This window comes from Peromyscus leucopus, chromosome 3, assembly GCF_004664715.2.
Source record: "Peromyscus leucopus breed LL Stock chromosome 3, UCI_PerLeu_2.1, whole genome shotgun sequence".
Taxonomy (NCBI): Eukaryota; Metazoa; Chordata; class Mammalia; order Rodentia; family Cricetidae; genus Peromyscus; species Peromyscus leucopus.
In genome coordinates, this window is record NC_051065.1 from 53,639,916 (window position 1) to 53,657,887 (window position 17,972).

General features: G+C 45.5%; 1 protein-coding gene and 1 long non-coding RNA gene across 3 annotated transcripts; one reads left to right on the top strand and one right to left on the bottom strand.

Annotated features, from left to right (window-relative positions):
• The first annotated feature begins 1,744 nt into the window (after positions 1–1,744).
• LOC119087598 lies at positions 1,745–6,833 on the top strand. Its single transcript, XR_005091067.1, has 3 exons — positions 1,745–1,918; positions 5,235–5,499; positions 6,552–6,833. It is a non-coding gene; the product is annotated as an uncharacterized LOC119087598 (long non-coding RNA).
• An 886-nt stretch (positions 6,834–7,719) lies between these two features.
• On the bottom strand, positions 7,720–17,215 carry LOC114691034 (aldo-keto reductase family 1 member B7-like). Of its 2 annotated transcripts, XM_028866145.2 has the most exons (10): positions 17,017–17,215; positions 14,347–14,514; positions 13,326–13,442; positions 11,632–11,709; positions 10,387–10,509; positions 10,021–10,127; positions 9,510–9,591; positions 8,991–9,074; positions 8,370–8,452; positions 7,720–8,054 (listed from the first exon to the last, which is right to left on the bottom strand). In XM_028866145.2, the coding sequence occupies exons 1-10, from the start codon at positions 17,134–17,136 to the stop codon at positions 8,012–8,014; spliced, it is 1,005 nt and encodes a 334-aa protein (XP_028721978.2). In that variant the 5' UTR covers positions 17,137–17,215; the 3' UTR covers positions 7,720–8,011. The 2 variants fall into 2 exon arrangements, with proteins under 2 accessions (XP_028721978.2, XP_028721979.2); XM_028866146.2 differs by lacking the exons at positions 7,720–8,054; positions 8,370–8,452; positions 8,991–9,074 and adding an exon at positions 9,194–9,241 and having other exon boundaries at positions 17,017–17,214.
• Positions 17,216–17,972: the final 757 nt, after the last annotated feature.

Below are 17,972 nucleotides of genomic sequence, written 5' to 3' on the forward strand. Positions count from 1 at the left end.
CAATGTCTCTCAGCAGCTGCCATTTGCTCATCAGCATTCACAAAATTCAAAGTCAACAAAGCACCATATAGGATCCAGATGCCCTGTGTATTTCCTATCTTTATGTGGCTTCTTTCTTTTATAATACTTTACTCTCTCTTTAAAGACTCTATTATTTTTAAACTATTTTTCCTATGACTGTATATACCCAATTTTTACTGCACACTTGCAGCCTTCTCTGACCATGTGAGCCAAGCCTTAAACCCACATGTGGCTCCATACATGGAGTTGGTTGGCTCAAGCCCACATGCAGCAGCCGGAGTCATGTCTCTGTACACTGTGGCCTATGTGAGAGACTGTGGACTAGAAAGCCATGTCTGGCTCCATGTTTGTGTGTTTGGAACTTTTCTTTTTAAGCTTTCTCAGGTCCTATGTGGAAATACATTCCCCCATGTTGGATGCCATATGTAAGGAGTCTTTCTCAGTCCCTCCAGCCATCTTCCAAATAATGACACAGAGAGTCTTATTAGTTATAAAAGTTCAGCCTATAGCTTAGGCATGTTCCTAACTAGTTCTTATAACTTAAATTAACCCATTTGTATTAATCTATATCCTTGCCACATGGCTTAACCTCTCTTTCATCTTGTACTTCCTGTTTCCTCTCCATGTCTCTTGGCATCTCCTGTGTGTCTAGATTCCTCTTCCTTTCTCTGCCCAGAAGTCCCACCTATTTCTCCTGCCTAGCTATTGGCCATTCAGCTTTTTATTACACTAATCACAGCAACACATCTTCACACAGTTTACAAATATTCTGCAACAGTCAGTAGAATATTTGCTTAGCACGCCCACTCCTCTGCTTTGTAATGCTGCCACAGAATTTATTTTCATGCATTTTCTCTCTGATTTCATGTGTTTAGTTCTCTGATCTCAGCAGATGAAGAGATGTGGAAGGTATCAGTGTACTCTGGGTGCAGGCGTAGCTGGGAGGTATGTATTTAGCCCTTCCTTCTCAAGGCCAGGCTTTCTGCCCCATTATTCCAGCCCCATAAGATAATGATTTCCCAAGGCTTCTATTCATCCTTTCTTTTCTTTTCTCTCTACTATTCCTAGGGATTATCTCTCTTATTTACATTTCCTGGAACAGGTTCTGATTTACTCAAATCAGCATTGATAGGATTCTTGACTACAGAAGTCTCCTGGAGCTTCTGGAAACAAATATATCAGGATTCACATATAAAAGATCAGACATTCACTGAAATCAGGCTCCAAATCATGATTGGGTAAATGGTACTGTTGTTTGTTAGATATTTTGCACTGGAGGTATGACATGCTTCCCTTATCAGCTTGGAAATAAGGTAGTGAGGGAATTTTAAATACATAGTTTGTGAGAATAGTTTGGCTATGAGGAAGCAGAGAAGATGGCTTCAATATTATCTGTGCTGTTGGTATATAGGGTTCACCTCAGATATCCTGAGGTGAAATAATGTGACAGTTCACCTTGGTTTCCCTTTCTTGAGGCAGAAAGTACAGAAGGCTGCCTCTTGCTCATATTGATTCTCATAGCATTTCTTCTTTGGCATTGCGCTAACTCTGTCTTATTTGGTTTTTAGCCCCAAGGCATACATTGTTTTTCTCTTCCTTTTATCTCTGGACCGGTGAATGAACCCATTAAGGTTTGGCTGACCTTGGAAACTGTGTTGGTGAGTTTCTGTTGTGAAATGCTTATCAGAAAGCAACTTAAGAGAGTGTACAGGTTTTCTGGCTTACAGTGTGGGAGGGCATAGTCCACTGTGGTGGGAGGGCCTGTTGGAGGACTAGAAGGCTTTGTGCTCCATTCAGGAAACAGGAAGAAATAAGAAATAAATTCTGGAACTCAGCTGGGCCTTTCCTTTCCCTCTTTCATCCAGCCACCTCTTAGGAATGAGCCACCACCATCGGGGTAGGTCTCCCTCTCTGTTACTGCTACCAGGAGACACTTCCATGAGGGCACTCAGAGGAGGTGTGCCTCAGTAATGTCCTAGATATTTTCTTATTCTAATCCTGTTGATGATAAAAATGGACCGTAACAGATATGGACAGAGCCATTGCACCCAGGCATATCAACAAGAGAAAAAGGTCAGCATGGTCCTCTAGGAGAAGCTGAAGGAGTGTGCTGAGAAGCACTAGGAGCTCTTTGAACTAGCCAGGTATGGAGGAGACCCAGGTATATCACCATCCTGGAAGATGTTATTCATGCTAATTGATTGAATTTCAACTGTATCCACTAATTGGAGATATTTATCAAGAAACCAAATGAGTAGAACATAGGCGTAAAGCAGCTAGATTTAGTATTGGGGGGCTTTCCTGCTTTGCTGAAGGCTAGGACAGCCTATTCTATGCTTTCACTGCGCACAGAATTAAGATGCACAGGAAGAAAGTAGAGGCGAGCACATAAGAGTTTCCTAAACAGAGCATTTCCCAAGGATTCCTTAGGAATGGAGTTCCTGGTCATTGGTGGTGTTGGAACACTAGCCAGACTGTGGTGCTGTAACACCACACGGTGGTCTCTAACCCCAACTAGACTTGAGAGCCACTGGCTGGCCCAGGCTGCAGTTCCTGAACCAGCGCCATCCTCTCTTCGGCAACCCAAAGCCCCCAACTGCGTTTGTCCTGCAGTTAGACGTGGCCTTGGCTGCCAGCCCAGGCTCACCCCATGCTGAAGCAGCACAGGCCTCCACTGGGACAGAGCAAACCCTTCAGCTCCTCAGAGTTGTGAGTGCGCAGCTCCTTGTCTGGTGAATTCTTAACGGGTGATGGTGCCGGCTCATAATTATGAGGCCTGTGTTTACACGCTTGTCCCAGAACTTGGCTTCCAGCTTCCTGGGAGAACGGAGTGAAGTCACAAGACTCCAGAGCCTGAGAGCTACCACAGAGACACTGGCTTTCCAGTGCTGTTCATTCATAAACAGATGAAGCCAAGCTCAGAGAGATGTTTCGCTTCAATGATGGAGTCAGAGAAGGAGCATGAAGGTTCATTTTGTGAGGTTACTATTCCCTGTCAGAGCTCGGGCAAAAGTGATGATTTCTGTTCTTGTGTTTCTAAGGTTTTTGGTGTATTGTGTTGTGGTGTGGTGTGGTGTGTGTTTCCTGGTTTGTTTGTTTGTGTTTTTGCCTATTTGTTTGCTTTCCAAAGACACAGAGAGAAAGGTGTAGAGTTGGGTGGGTGGGAGATGGAAAGAATCTTGAAGACGTTGGAGGAGGGGAAACCACTATCAGAATATACTGTATAAAAAATTTCAATTCAAAAAATGAAAGAATTGGTCACTGAAGGGACCCAGGGCCTTTAGAAACTTCTGCAGTTTGCCATTAGAGAAAGAGCCTGTCTCTAGAGCTGCAGCTTCTCTGAGGCAGGCAGAAGGGGGAACTTACTTTGGAAGATGTAGAAATATAAATATTTAGAGGAGTCGTGACTTCCAACTTACAGGTCCCTCCTCCTCCTGTCTCTGTACTTGTGAGAGGACACTTGACAGGCTGTGTGTTCTGAAGACCATTGTGAGTAATGTACATGGCACATTTGTATGTGTGTGTATTAGAGAGACAGAGAGATAGAGAGACAGTGTGTGTGTGTGTGTGTGTGAGAGAGAGAGAGAGAGAGAGAGAGAGAGAGAGAGAGAGAGAGAGAGAGAGAGAGAGAGAGAGAGAGAGACTAGGTTGCCTGCTGAGGTCTGTGGGAGTATACAGCAAGTGACAACTAGTGTTTGACAAGTCGACCCACGACCCACGAGATGGATAACTCCCTGATGGGGAGCCCACCTGGCAAAGCCGTGGGGTCACTGGCTGTGGAAACTGACTGTTTTCTGTCAGTAACTTTCTCGGATGCCACTGTTATGTCTCCCTAATAAGAACAGCTGTGGGTGCTTTCCACAGCCAAAGGGTAGTGTGTTTTACATCTCTGGGCACACATTTAGCTGTGGAATTCTGTGTAAGCTGTATAATTCTGATGAACAGCAATATTACCAGAATATTCTTCTTTACTGACACATTTTTCAAAGACCTTAGAGCTAGTCCAAAACAGACCAAGCTGCCCCTACAGAATATACACAAAGACTAATTCCCAGGTGTTGTTTATTGCTAAATCAAGGCCAGGCTGTTTACATCAAGTCATAGTCCTTGCAGTAGCTCCCTTTCTGCACGTACCCTGACCGCTCAAGTTTCAGCCAATTGTTTACTGTCTAGGACCCCTCACCAACTCAGAGCTACATGCGTGGGTCAATGTGACATTACAAGCCTAAGAAAAACTACTTATCTTGTGTTTTGAGAATGAGTAGGGCCCTGAAAATGTAACTTACAGTTTTCCAGAGTTTGGCTGAGGGTGGAGCAGCAGTGGTGGTGTGGAGAGAGATGGCTGTGTAGAGCTATGTGAGAGCTGCAGTGTGTGTGTGTGTGTGTGTGTGTGTGTGTGTGTGTGTGTGTGTGTGCTGGGTGGGAGATGAAGATGAAGAAGACATATGAGAGAAGTGTGAGGGAATGAGTGGGTGAAAGAGTGAGTAAAGGGTGAGTGAATAATGTAGAAGAAAGGTGTGTAGACATGTGTAAACAGATGTAACTGTGTATAGAGATGTATGGCTGGATGTATGCAAAGACAGATGTATGTAGCTGTATGTGTAGAATGTAGCAGTGTGGAGATATGTAGCAATGCGGAGACAGAAGAGTTAGAGACATTCTTTTTTTTTTTTTTTTGGTTTGTTTTTCGAGACAGGGTTTCTCTGTGTAGCTTTGCGCCTTTCCTGGGACTCACTTGGTAGCCCAGGCTGGCCTCGAACTCACAGAGATCCGCCTGCCTCTGCCTCCCGAGTGCTGGGATTAAAGGCGTGCGCCACCACCGCCTGGCTAGAGACATTCTTAAGATGAAGTAAGAGAGAAAGTTAACATCAGAAAGTATGTGTGTGTTCTTATTTTACCAGTCAGACCTCATTTCTAAATACCCTCAGAAAAAGTCTAGTCCTTGCCACCTTCGTGGATTTTCTTGCATTACCCTGGAGGTGGCCCTGGAGCAGGCTCTCCAATAGGCCCCTGATAGCTGCTAGAGCCAGCCTGGATCTTTTTGCAATCTTCCTGCTTCAGACTCCTCAGTGCTAGAAATAAATAACCGCAACATCAGGCTAGCTCATTATTACAAGTATTGTTTTATAGTTAACACCAAGAGAAGAGGTTCTTAGAGAGCACAGGCTAGCCTTGTGGATATTTTTATTCTCACAAATCTGCTTCCCTCTAAGATTCCACAGCTCTCGTCTTGGTGGGAGAGTATAATGGTGAGAGAGGGTCATGAATCCAAGGACTGGCGTAAGAACATCATGGGAAGGCAGAGGAAGAAATGAGTCCAGTAGCTACACAGCCAAGAGCCACAAGGATTCCAGCAATCACCAGAGTCAGGGAGAGTCAAGGAAGAAAACATCAAAGCCTCAAAAGCGAGCTCCACCCTTCTGCAACCTTGATGGATGAGCTGGGATATCGAGCAAAAGAGTAGGAGGTAATTCCAAGGTGAGCAGCAGCAGGAAGAGACCACCGCTCCCTATTGTTGAATATTATTTTAAGATGTGTTATATTCATGTATGCTGTGGAATATTTGTTTAATGATGCAAAGATGTGTTGCATTCTTTTATGTTGCCTTTGTTTAACTCTCTGAAGCTATGTTACTATGCCTGTCTAAAACACCTGATTGGTCTAATAAAGACCTGATTGGTCAATAGCGAGGCAGGAGAAAAAGGACAGGTGGGGCTGCCAGGCAGAGAGAGTAAATAGAAGAAAAAGAGAAGGTGGAGTGAGAGAAGGAGAAGGAGAAGAGGACATCAGGGGCCAGCTACAAGCTACACAACCAGCCCCAGAGTAAAAACTAAAGAAAGATATATAGAATAGAGAAAGATAAATGCCCAAAGGCAAAAGGTAGATGGGATAATTTAAGTTAAGAAAAGCTGGCTAGAAACAAGCCAAGCTAAGGCTGGGCATGTAGGGACCCACAGGGCTCTCTAGTGAGACCTTCCTCAGGGTCAGAGAATCTGGGCTTGCTTTACCCAGCAGGGCTGCATAATGGGATGATTTGGCCACAGGTGTGGTTACCAGGTGTTTTGGAGGGTCTACACTTGGCTGTATGTTGTGCTTTGATCTTGAAAGGGGGAGGTCTTTTGCCTTGCCCCTTGGCATTATATAAAAAGCCCTTTGGAATAAGCCTTGAGGTGACTGGGTATTGACCCAGGACATTCCCGAAGCTATCCTTATCTCTGTCTTTTTCTGCGTCTCTGCTATATTTCTATCTAATACTTCCTCATTCTTCTCTCCTCCCCCCAAGAACTCTTTGAAAGGTGGGAGCTGGACTCCCACTGGGCATTCCTAAGAATAAGCCTCTGTGTGATTATTTGGGAGCTGGGTGGTGGGTCCCCCAGGGAGTAAAGGGTAAAAACAACCAACTCTTTTAGGAGGCATGGGATGCCCTAAGCCCAAAAGTGGTGTCAACTGGTAGGAATCAGAACGTGGAGGCTTCAAGAAACAGCTAGGATTGCGTGGACAGATATACTACTGCCTTTCTCTTTCTGCAGATTTTCAGCCTCTTAAGAGAACCTCGCTGAGCAATCACACAAGAAGCCATCTGACTAGGATATTTGGATAGCAGGTGTCTGCCCATCCCCATGTGCCCTGGAGAAGAGCAGAGCAGGAAATTTATATGAGCATAGGGAGGGCCATGAGCAGCAGAGAATGAGGTGACTCAGTTGTCTTCATTGGACACTGATTATGGGGAACAGGGAGGAGGGCAGTATAGAGTGGTCCTCCACTGTCCAGACTACTACTTGGTTCTTTAATAAATTTCTTTTTAAAAAGCATTTGGACTAAATGTGCCAAAACGCTAGCATTATTTATTTTTTTAATTATTTAATTTGTAAAATGGATGGCCAGTTGCTCATTGTGCTCTCTTGGGGACATTCCTAGATTATTGGAATAGTTTCTAAAAATGTTTTCTAGAAATGGTTCCTAAAAATAGTTCTCTATAGAAAGAAGGACATGTCCCAGATTAATGGCAATAGTAAATGTCCTATCCAGACATCCCAATTCCCTGCCCCATTCCCAGGAATGTTATACTTTCAAGGAACGGTGGAATTGTGTGAATTTTAAGGGCTCTTACACCAATAGTATTGACCCTTTGTCATGAGGCATTTCAAAGGGAGGATGAAAGAGCAACAAGAGGAAACAGTCAAGAAAGCTGTCGGGGAAGAGGAAGGTACTGGCCAGGAGAATGTTGTGTGATATTTTGATTGTGTTCTGACAAATAAGGCATGCATGGAGTCAGAGGGCAGAGCTAGCCATAAGCTGACCAAAATTAACCATAGAGGTTTGGAGGACTGTGGACAGAGAGGAGACAGGAAGTAGTAAGGCAGGGCTGAGAGAGGATCTCAGCCCTCAGCCCTTCTGGACAGAGGAATGGAAGAGGTATGAGGCAACTGGTAGCTGCTCGCTGCTTCTCTGGTCTTTCAGGTTCTTTCCCCGATATCTGACTCCCATTTTTTTTTTATTGATTAAGATTAATTAGATTGATGCTTCAGGAGAAGGCTTGGGAAGAGGAGGGTCTCAAAGTGCTTTGAGCTCTCTCAGAGAGTTTCCTTTAAAACTTGCTTTAGCCCCTTATTACCTGGGGCCCTCAACAATATGAATGATGAAAAGTTGGACCCGACGAGTTCATCGTTCAAAAAGCACTTCTGAAGGTATTGAAAATGTTTGTGACTATTGTTATTTTTATTATTTTATCTTTATAGCCTCAGGATTACCAGTATTCCTGGGGTTAGACAGACATTTGGCCAGATTAAATTAGTGAAAACCATTGTCCTTTGCTGAGTCACATTTCTCTGTGACAGTCTGCTTCTAGTTGGGCATGAAAATTAGAATTGCCTTATCATGCCTGGCTTGGTGTGATATCTGGTAGGCTGGGCAAAAATAGTAGTCCTGAGGAATGGATTTCACATCATCGAAGAGGGGCCACTGGGCAAGCTCATCAGGTAATTCAGCTTCAATATTCCACGTGGAAAGGAAAGTCCTCAATATGACTTGCCCTGCAGCAACAAGCATGGAGAAGAAATTGTTCTGTAGAAGCAACAGGTATGACCTAAGAGGGAATAAGAACTCTGGCTCCCACAGAGGAGTGACAACTCCTTCCTGTGTGTGTGAGATTCAGAAAATGAGCATCAAATAACAATGTCTCTACTCCTGGTGATTCCCCAGGACTCAGACGTTCATTTTTCACAACTGCCAGAAAAGAGTATTTGAAGCCATCCCTAATCCTACATGCCTTTTATTCCTTCCCACTTGCCCTTTACAACCTTACAGAAAGGCCTGATCACCCTCATACTTAACCGGGTGCCACTTACGCACGCAGGACACAGGCCCTCCAGTTTCTGTTCAAGCTGAGAAGAGTGGCCATCTCCTCATCACTCAATTGGAAGTCAAAGACCTAGAAAGTTCCGAAAACATCCTTAGCAAGGAAAGTGTTGTTGGGATCTAAGGTTGTTTCTCCCATTATATACACAATGCATCCAAATTATTCTCTAAATTATGGCTGGATTATTTAGAAGTATTAGTATTATGCAAGGAGGTATACACAGTGTGTGCAATGACTGAAATCCTTGAGGGGGTCTATCAGAAACATGTTTTTTTTCAATCCATTCTATCCCCTTTGAAAAAGGAGTGAGTAGACCAAGACAGTCCACAGTTGACCAGGACAGTGTGTGGCCTGTGATCTAAGTGCTCAATGGTAAGCCAGAATCTTGGCAGTGGATAAAGCGCATGTGCTCAGACCTGACAGGCCTTTGCTAGTGCCTGCCACCAACCCATCCGTGGCCCACGTGTTCGCTGAAATTCTGCTGAGGCCAGCTCCCTAGCCTAAGTGTCGATCAAGTAGCTACTTGGAAGGGAAGACACACTGGCCCTGAAGGAGTGGGATTAAAGCCCCACTCCACTGAGGAATAGCAGGTGTTCAGCCCACGTCTTACCTGAATGTTCTCCTGTATGCGGGAGGGTGTCACAGACTTGGGGATCACAGGCACATTCCTTTGGACATGGAACCGAATCAGGACCTGTGCACAAAGAGGGACAGCAGGTATCCACTTACCTACAGTGAACCCTCCTAGTACAATAAATAAGAAAATGTATCTGTGTTTCTCTGTGGCTTTAGCTATTATTAGAGACACTTGCCAGTCCTCGTCTTATATCAGGGCATGCTGGGAGCAGCACTGCAGTTTCCCTAGTTAGGAAGGAGGAGGGTAGCCTGTGGTCAGAAGGCTGAGACTGTGTCCAGTTAGCCCTGTGCTTGAGGCTGAGCCTAGGGGCTTGACAGGAAGATAAGGAACAGAGGCAGCCCCTCTCCAATGCCAGCGGTACTACCAGGAGATGCCAACAGACTGGCATTTCTCATTTCTTCCCCTCAAACAGGTTAAAAGAAAGCGATACAAATAAACCGCACGACTTCAAGAACGGATTGCTAGATACAAGGGGGAAACACTCTATTTTACCTGGGCTGCAGTTTTCTTGTGCTTTGCAGCGATTTCTTTAATCTTGGGAATCTCCAGTACTACAGGGTCCTCTGGATTGGCACTAGAGGCAGAAAGATGGCTGGAGTGAAAACTCACCATGGCTAGTACATGCCCATGAATACTACGGCCAGGACAGTGTCAAGGTTGACTACAACAGCCTTCTCTTTCTGAGAGGCGGGGGGGGGGGGGGGGGGGGGGGGGTAGGGGGAGGTTGTGTCTCTCCCAGAAGCCCATCTATGGGACCAGGAGCTTTAGCAATTGGAAAGTGTGACCCAGCACTGCAAGATGGAAATGGCATATTCTCTGAGCATCAGCCAGGACTACTGTTGGGTTTTCCCAAACATTATTATAGCTGCATCCCCCCTTGGGTGGCCCAACACATTGCCAAGATAGACACATTTTTTTTCCTGGTGCCTTAGAAATTACGAACCAATTATCAAACACTGTTTTAAGAGTGTTAAAAGAAAGAGCCACTGCTCTGAAGCCTTACTTAGGTCTGTTTGGGGAGCCTAGGGGGCTGTAGGCTGTGACAGTGATGCCCTTGGAGAGGCAGTACTGGATCAGTTTCTCCTGGGTGAGGTATGGGTGACATTCAACCTGCAAGAGAAAACACCTGTCACTAGGGAAGTAGGTCGGGTTTCTGATTGGCTCAGAAGGACTTTTCTGCAGGAGAAACAACAAAGACCAAATGCAACCCACTGATAGATGTGCTACAAACCAGACCAGAGATCTGCCTCCCACCTCCCCGAGCATCCTGAACACAGGCCTCAGAGATGAGACTCAGTAGATAGTATGGAAATTGCCTCCCAGTGTGGAAGCCGTCACAGAGCAGGACCCTTCAGCAAAGAGAATTTACCTGGTTGGTCACTGGCTTATGTTTCAGTCCAGGCTTGCTCAGGAGCCTTTCGATCTGCACGTGGTTGAAGTTGGAGATGCCCAGGGCTTTCACCAGCCCCTGGTCCACCAGTTCCTCCATGCCCTGTCACAGTAAGGAAGACCGTTTGATGGTTGTAGGAGGACACAGGGATGCTGGCTTGGCTCAGTCCTTGGATAGGAGGAATGGCTCCTGCATGGCAAGGTCCAGTGAAGCCCTAACGGGGATTCCCATCTAGAGTGTGGTGTCCCCATGACTGGTTCCAGCCATTCTACCCCTCCCCAGGACAGCTGTGACCCAGAAGGAAAAGTGAAGGTCTGGCCTCTCGTTATGATTTTACCGCCTTTGTTCACATTCCTTTTCCAGGCCCAATTTAAACTCTCCCTTGAAGGTCTCTCCTGGGATCAGACAATTCCTTCCTTCCTTCTCTGACTCTTATGCTATTCGAACAGTGAAATAAGCTGAGGTAGCCTAGCACTGAGGCTGATGACAGAAACCTTTGCTCTTGAACTGGGCTGAAAGACTCTCACGCAGGAAGCACATTGTATATGTTTATAGTCTAGCAACTACTGGACGGGAACTTACAATAAAAGAATTACAACTTTATGTTCAGTTTGTGGCTGGCGCTGTAGGGTTGGATAATTATCTTTGGGAAAGTTCAGAATGAGATCACTGTGGATAATAAAAAAATAAATCCCAACTCCTTGGGTTGATTTAATTTTGGGCTGGGCAGGTAGTCAGTAGGCTAGATTTCAGCCCTAGTTCAGCACCGAGGCAGGTACTCCTACCAGGGTCCACATATCTTCAAGGCCTTCCTCACAGCACAGCAAGCTGTGTTTGGCATCAGAGAGAGGAATTACGACAGCAGATGGGCCTGGGTGTAAGCTGATAATCACAGCTACATTGGGGGGGGAAGGCAAGAGGTTCCCAATTCAAAGTCTACCTGGATGGCAGAGTAAGGTCACAATCAGTCTGTGTGACTGAGAGACCAAAGTTAGTTTCCAGAAACTCACATAGGTGAAGCAGAGAACCTGTTCCACAAGTGTTTTCTGACCTCCACAAGCACACCTTCCCCCAAATCAAATAAATGAGTAGAAAAGAGAGAGGAAACTTGTAAATCATAGTGGTAACGTTAGACACGGGGCACTTGGGCATTTTCATGCCAGGGTGGAGTGTCCAGGGGGCCTGAGGGAAGTTCTGAGCAGACTTGGAGAAGCTGCGACGTACCTCCCAAGCATCCAAGAATGTGGATTTACCAGCAAGAATGTTGCCCTTATCATCTGTTGGGAAAAGTCCATTTCCAGACTGTAAACACAGAACAAAAAGCTCATTAGGACCTACATCTGGATGCCTGGCTCTGCGAAGCAAGGTTTGAGGACAATGGCTTACCAGAGGGAAATGCCTACACAGCCATTCGTCACACTCTGGGGAACACACGTCAGACCGCAAACTTCAGTGCAGTCTCTGTAGCCATCCACTGTGGAATGTGGACCCTATGTGTCTGACCCTCATGGACACTGTTTTACCATCTGCCCTTAATATATTGTAAGAGCTGTTATTGTCACTATGGAAACCAACCCAACATACCTAAACCCATAGAAACTGGAGGGGTATTTTGGCTTCAAGGTGAGTAGATAAAGGTTACATCAACAGGCATGGCTAACGGGGAAGATACTAACTAGCGTCTATCCTTGCAGCCTAAACCTGAAGTTTGGGATAGTATGCCATCATCACCAAAACTGGTCACATGAGCAGCAGAATGAGAATTCACATCACTTCAGTTCCCCCCAACACTCACTTTTTTAAAAAGACTTGGTCGTTTGTTTTTATTTTTTTTTATTTTTCTATTTTTTGGTTGTTTTTTGTTTTTATGTGAATGGTTATCTTGCCTGCATGTATGTCTGTGTAACCACATGCTTGTCAAGTGCCTGTGGAGGCAAGAAGAGGATGTCTGATCCTTTGGAACTGGAGTTGTAGACTGTTATGAACCTCCATGGGGATGCTAAAAATCAAACCTGCATCCTCTAGAAGCGCAACCAGTGTTCTTAACTGCAGAGCCATCTCCGCAGACCCTCCCCCACCCCTTTCCACCCTGAGGAGCAGGCAGGAGTGGGGTCCCAGACACAGACCTGTCATTTTTCAGATTATATTATCTGTCAGCATTACTATATCTGGGTTTTGCTCCTGGGTGCTACTCACCAGTGCAGGGGTGCTATAAATGGCAGGAGGGTTCATCCTTGTAGTGTGTTATACAAGACTATCCCAAGAGAGTCATACCCTCTCTGCCCAGGGGATCTGGGCAGGGAATGAATAGGAAGATGACAGGTCAGTTTGTAGTTTGTCTGAGCTGGCAAGAATCAGTTTCTCTTGAACCATATTGTAAGAGAACACAGACACGTGGTGCTCCCACATGCTGCCCTAGACTGCTTTTGTTGTGGAACAGTATTTTTGTATACTGTGAAGATGTGTTGCTCTCGGTGGTTTACTAAAGAGCTTAATGGCCAATAGGTAGGCAGGGAGAGGATAGGTAGGTCTTACAGACAAGGAGAGAGAGCTCAGAGATGAGGAAGAGCTCAGCCAGATGCAGAGAAAGCAGGACATGTAGAAAATGAGGAAACAAGCCATGAGTCAAGTGGCAGCATGTAAATTAATAAATATGGGTTAATTTAAGTTGTAAGAGCTGGTTGGTAACAAGCCTAAGCTATTGGCCAAGCATTTATAATTAATAATAAGTTTCTGTGTGGTTATTTGGGAGTTGGCTGGTGGGACAGAAAGTCCCACCTACATGCTTTATAGACCATTGGCTTTCTGCTATGCACAAAACTACTGATACAGCCCATCCCCCTCCCCCAGCTCAGGTGCAGTTGCTATTTTCTGGCATTTGCTCAGCAGCTACAGATGAGGCAAAGAGCAGCTCAAACCTGGAATCCCTGTGGCCAGTGAATCAGATAGAGGTCCAGATAGTCCAGTTTCAGATCCGTGAGGGTTTTCTGAAAGGCTTTCTTCACCAGGCTTTTCTCAAAGAAGGTGGGCCACAGCTGCAGGTGACAAGGGAGCGGGGCCATTCATATACAATACAGTTGGTTAAGAAAGGTAGCACAGTAGGTCACCAACACTCAGCAAGTCAAGGTCATGCATGTGTGTTCTTCCATACTCTTGGTGTTCTGTTTCATTTAGCATATTTGACCACTGATTAGAATTTGAAATTCCTGTGTTATTCTCTTTCTTGGCTGTCAGCTCTCAGAGGGCAGAAATTGTGTCTGATCCTTAAAGTTCAAGTATCCTGATGTCACTGGGAACAGATGACCCTTTCAGTACTCTCTTTTCCCCAAGAACATCAGTCATACTGCTCCAGCAGTGGGCCTATCTGTCACACCAGTTACAATTTCCCGGGACAAGAGTGCTTTAGCATGCTGTGTCCAGTCCAGGACCAAGGCTCCTCAAATACCTAATACTCAACACCTCTGTTTTATAACAATTTATAATCCATACATTTTACTGATTTGAAATGAAAGGAGTGTCCTTCATGACAATAAATGATGCTCCCACCATCTCTAAAACACACACATCTGAGAACATCAAGGCCAGAGCCATTCAGACCACAGTAGTGTTAGGCAGTAAGGATCAGGGGCCATCCCAACCATACCCCTTACTGCCACTTGGAGAGTAGATCCCACTGACTGAAAACAGGGAGGCCAAGAACACCAGGCAGTTCAGTGGAGTCATCTCTACTATAGGAGAACCAGTACAGTAGGGGACCAGCATCAGCATTTTCTTACTAGTACTGATTGGGTGTGGATGTACATCCAGAGATATGATGGAGGTGGGAGAAAGGGGCTGGGGGAATACAGCAGAGAGGAATGTCAGATAAAGCTCTTGATGCTTCCCATATCCAGATGCTTCCACTTGCCTGGAAGTGGTGTCCACCATGGGCCATTGTACCTTGCTGACGATGAAGAGGTCCTCCCGCTTCACAGCCTTCTCTTTGATCTTCTCTTGGATGGCTTCTCCCACTTCATTCTCATTCTGATAGGCATAGGCACAGTCAATGTGGCGATATCCAGCATCAATGGCAGCCTTCACAGCTTCCTTGACTTGATCTAGGGGAGACTGAAAGGCAATAGAAGAGATCATTAGAAGCCATTCTCCCAAGTCCACCTCTAACAAGCTCCACATAGACCAGATTCTCAAAACCACAGCCTTACTGAGATCTACTTCAAGTACACGGAGGGTGGGGTGGCGGGGCTGGGAAAACCTACTTTGGAAAAGTCCTTAAAAGAATAGTGAATTGTTTTATTAATTTTTATAGTTAGCATAAAATATAATTGGCCTCATTTATTGGTCTTCGTTCATATATGTTATTATAAATTATAAATTAATTTTGTGATTATCACCCATGCCCTGCCTTAGTCAAAAATGAGCTCTTCTCTCATCTAAACTGATCTTGAAGGGTCTCAAGTTGCTAGGAGTGACGGATGGCAACTTGCTAAAGGCTAAACTCAAATCTAAAGTGTCCCAGAGGAATTTTCAGACCCTAGACAGTTATAGGAGGCACTTAAACTATAGTCATGATGAGTTAATATGAACTCTACCATGGAACATTTGAGGCTGAGCAGATTGCAGTTTCTTTAAACCTTGACAGCAAAATAGCAGTCAAGACAGCCTGCCCGATGAGGTCCTTGTGCTCCTTGCTTGTCCCAACGAATGTAAAGTTTATAGTGTATCCCCTATCACTTAGTAAGGCACTGGATAGGACTGCAGATCCATGCATAATCCATTATATAACCACCGTCTCAGGGGGAAAAAACAATAGGAAACTATATAGCAATGGATTTTCATTTCCGCCAATAAGAAAAAGAAGCAAAACAAAACATTTGAAATACCATCTTCATACTCAACTAAGCAAGCAGATATTGGATTAGGAAAATAAACACTTAAAATTCACTTCTCAGAACAAGCAAGATGATTCCCAGGGTAAAGGGGCTTGCTGCTTAGGATCTGAGTTCAATCCTCAGACTCACATGGTAGAAGGAGGGAACTGACTCATACAAATAGTCCTTTTGAAGGCCACAGGCACACCATGGCATAAAGATACTTGAGTGTGTATATGCACATGTTTGCATGCACACAACCACACTAACAAACAAATAAAACATGTAACAGAAAACAAGTTAAGCCAGGCATGGTAATACACGCTTTTAATCCCAGCAGTATAGAGGTAGAGGCAGGCTGATCTCTGTGATTTTTGTGGCCGGTCTGTTCTACATAACAAGTTCCATGCTAGCCATGGCTACACAGTGAGGCCCTGCCTGAAAAAACAAAACTCAAAACTCATCATTAGCCATGTATCATAGTGCAAGCCTGAATCCCAGCACGAGGGAGACAAAGGCAGGAAGACAGTGAGGCTGAGGACGGCCTGGAACTCATCGGTGTCTGACTAAAAATAAAAGTAAAAAAACCCTCAGACTCTGGGTGTGGTGGCCTATGCTTGTAATTTCAGGCTTTGGGGATGCAGAGGTGGAGGGGTGCTCAGGAGATTAAGGCCAGTCTCAGCCACTTACTAAGCTCTACGGCTGCCTGAGCTGCATGAGCCTGTCTCAGACAACAATAAAGTCACCTCTCACAAAATCTAGAAGTTCTTTCTGTAGTCATCAAACGTAGAGAAGCATATACAGCAGAGATCAACAGCTACACCATCATGGAGACAAGGAATTGCTGGCAGCCACTCCGAGGCCTGGGGTCCAGGCCCAAGCCCCACTCTCCTCACACACACTGATGAGCACATTGTCCTCGCCAACAGCCCCAGCTCCTCCTGAAAACGACCCTTTACAGTCTCGACATCGCTGCTGGAATTCTGAAAGTTCTCATCTCAGCTGATATTTCCAGGTGAGTAGATTCCCTGGAGTTCTGCAGGTGATTATTTACTGTTTTGATGATGTGAAATTTCTGATTTGGAGCAATCTGCTTCACTAGGCACTGGGATGGGCCTTGGAACAACTTGCTAGGAGAGGTGGACACAGCCAAAGTAGACCTGAGTTGACTCCCAGCCCGGGCTCTCTGTCATCCGGATACTGCTCAGACTTTAATGTGTGGGAACACGTGGGGGTCCTTATAAAGTGCAGGTGCCAACTCAGTAGCCTGGGCGGGGGTTTGAGACTCTCCCTTTTCCCACCAGGCTCCCAGGCCACTAGGACGCTCCAAATGGAGTCCTTCACCTTGGGCGGCAAGGGAAGCTGGGCCATTTTGGAGCTCAGTGGTCTGTCTTGAAATAACTCAGACAGAAATAAATACACAGTCCAACCCTGTAAACTGTAAAGTAATTCAGAGGAAAAGCTTACAAAAAGAGAAACTGCCTGGAGCCGATTGTTCACTGTTCACTGTCAAGGCCAGGGACAGCTGGGTACCTGACACTGGTTTGGGAAGTTATCATCCTGCTGAGAAAAGCCCGTCTGAGCTCTGAGGCCTGAAGAAGTGTGCAAGCTGAAAGCAAATTGGGTCCTGGCTCCAGGGTTCCAACCCCCAGCTCCTCCCCCATTGGCTGTGCAAATAAGAAGAATGCCAGGAAGCCCTTCTCACTTGAAAGAAGCAGTTGTTCAAAGATTGCACACCTACCTGCCAGGTGCCCAGGCCCACGATGGGCATCTTGGCTTTGGTACTGAGCTCCACAAAGGTGGCCATGGTTGCTGCAGAAACGGTTCTGAGAGAGAGCCGATAGGTATCTCTGGCCCACATTAGGAAGCTGTCAAAGGTTTTGTGTCCTTGAGGAGGCAGGCTCTTCCTACAGGCAAGCAGCCACAGCCTAGGGGCGGGCATTGGAACCGGAAGTCCATTTCCGTGTTCCGTGAGACTAATTAAACACTCCAGATTGCCAAGTCTCCCCGCTGCAGAAGGCAAAGGCTGCTGCTGGAGTGCCCACGCAGGTTTGAGGACATAAACAAGACGAAGTGAAAGATGAATTAGTAAGTTTACTTAAGAAGGGCCATTGCTGTGAGAGTAGACATACTCTAGTGAACCTTGTGGATGTTCGAGAAGTTTTCAGCTAGAGAAAAAAAAAAATCAAAACCGAGGAGGCTTATCTCAGTCATTTTGATAGGTTAGCACGGAGAGCCCACTGCTGTGAGACCGGCCACATCAGTTATTTCTGGAACCACCATCATTAGCCACAGTAGTAATTACAGGGGATGTCAGCGGGAGATTAAACAGTCAGTTGGCTGATGTCCTTGCAGAAAATTATTTATGTGGATTTTTAGTAGCTTCTGTGCCAGGTGTGGCTCTGGAGGTACCTGTAATTTCATCTGTGCTCACACAACTGCTGTGAGATTGTGGGGGTGAACTGTTCTAAAAATAGAAATTACCCGCTAGTCATTTGGACATGACCTTTTACTACTAAAATTCTCTCTCTCTCTCTCTCTCTCTCTCTCTCTCTCTCTCTCTCTCTCTCTCCCCCCCCTCCCTCCCTCCTTCCCTACTTCCCATCTTTTCATCTTTTCTTTCCTATTTCATTCTTCTCTGCATTTCTTTCAGATTTGATGACTTGACCAGTTGTGTTCAGAATAAACTTCAAAAAT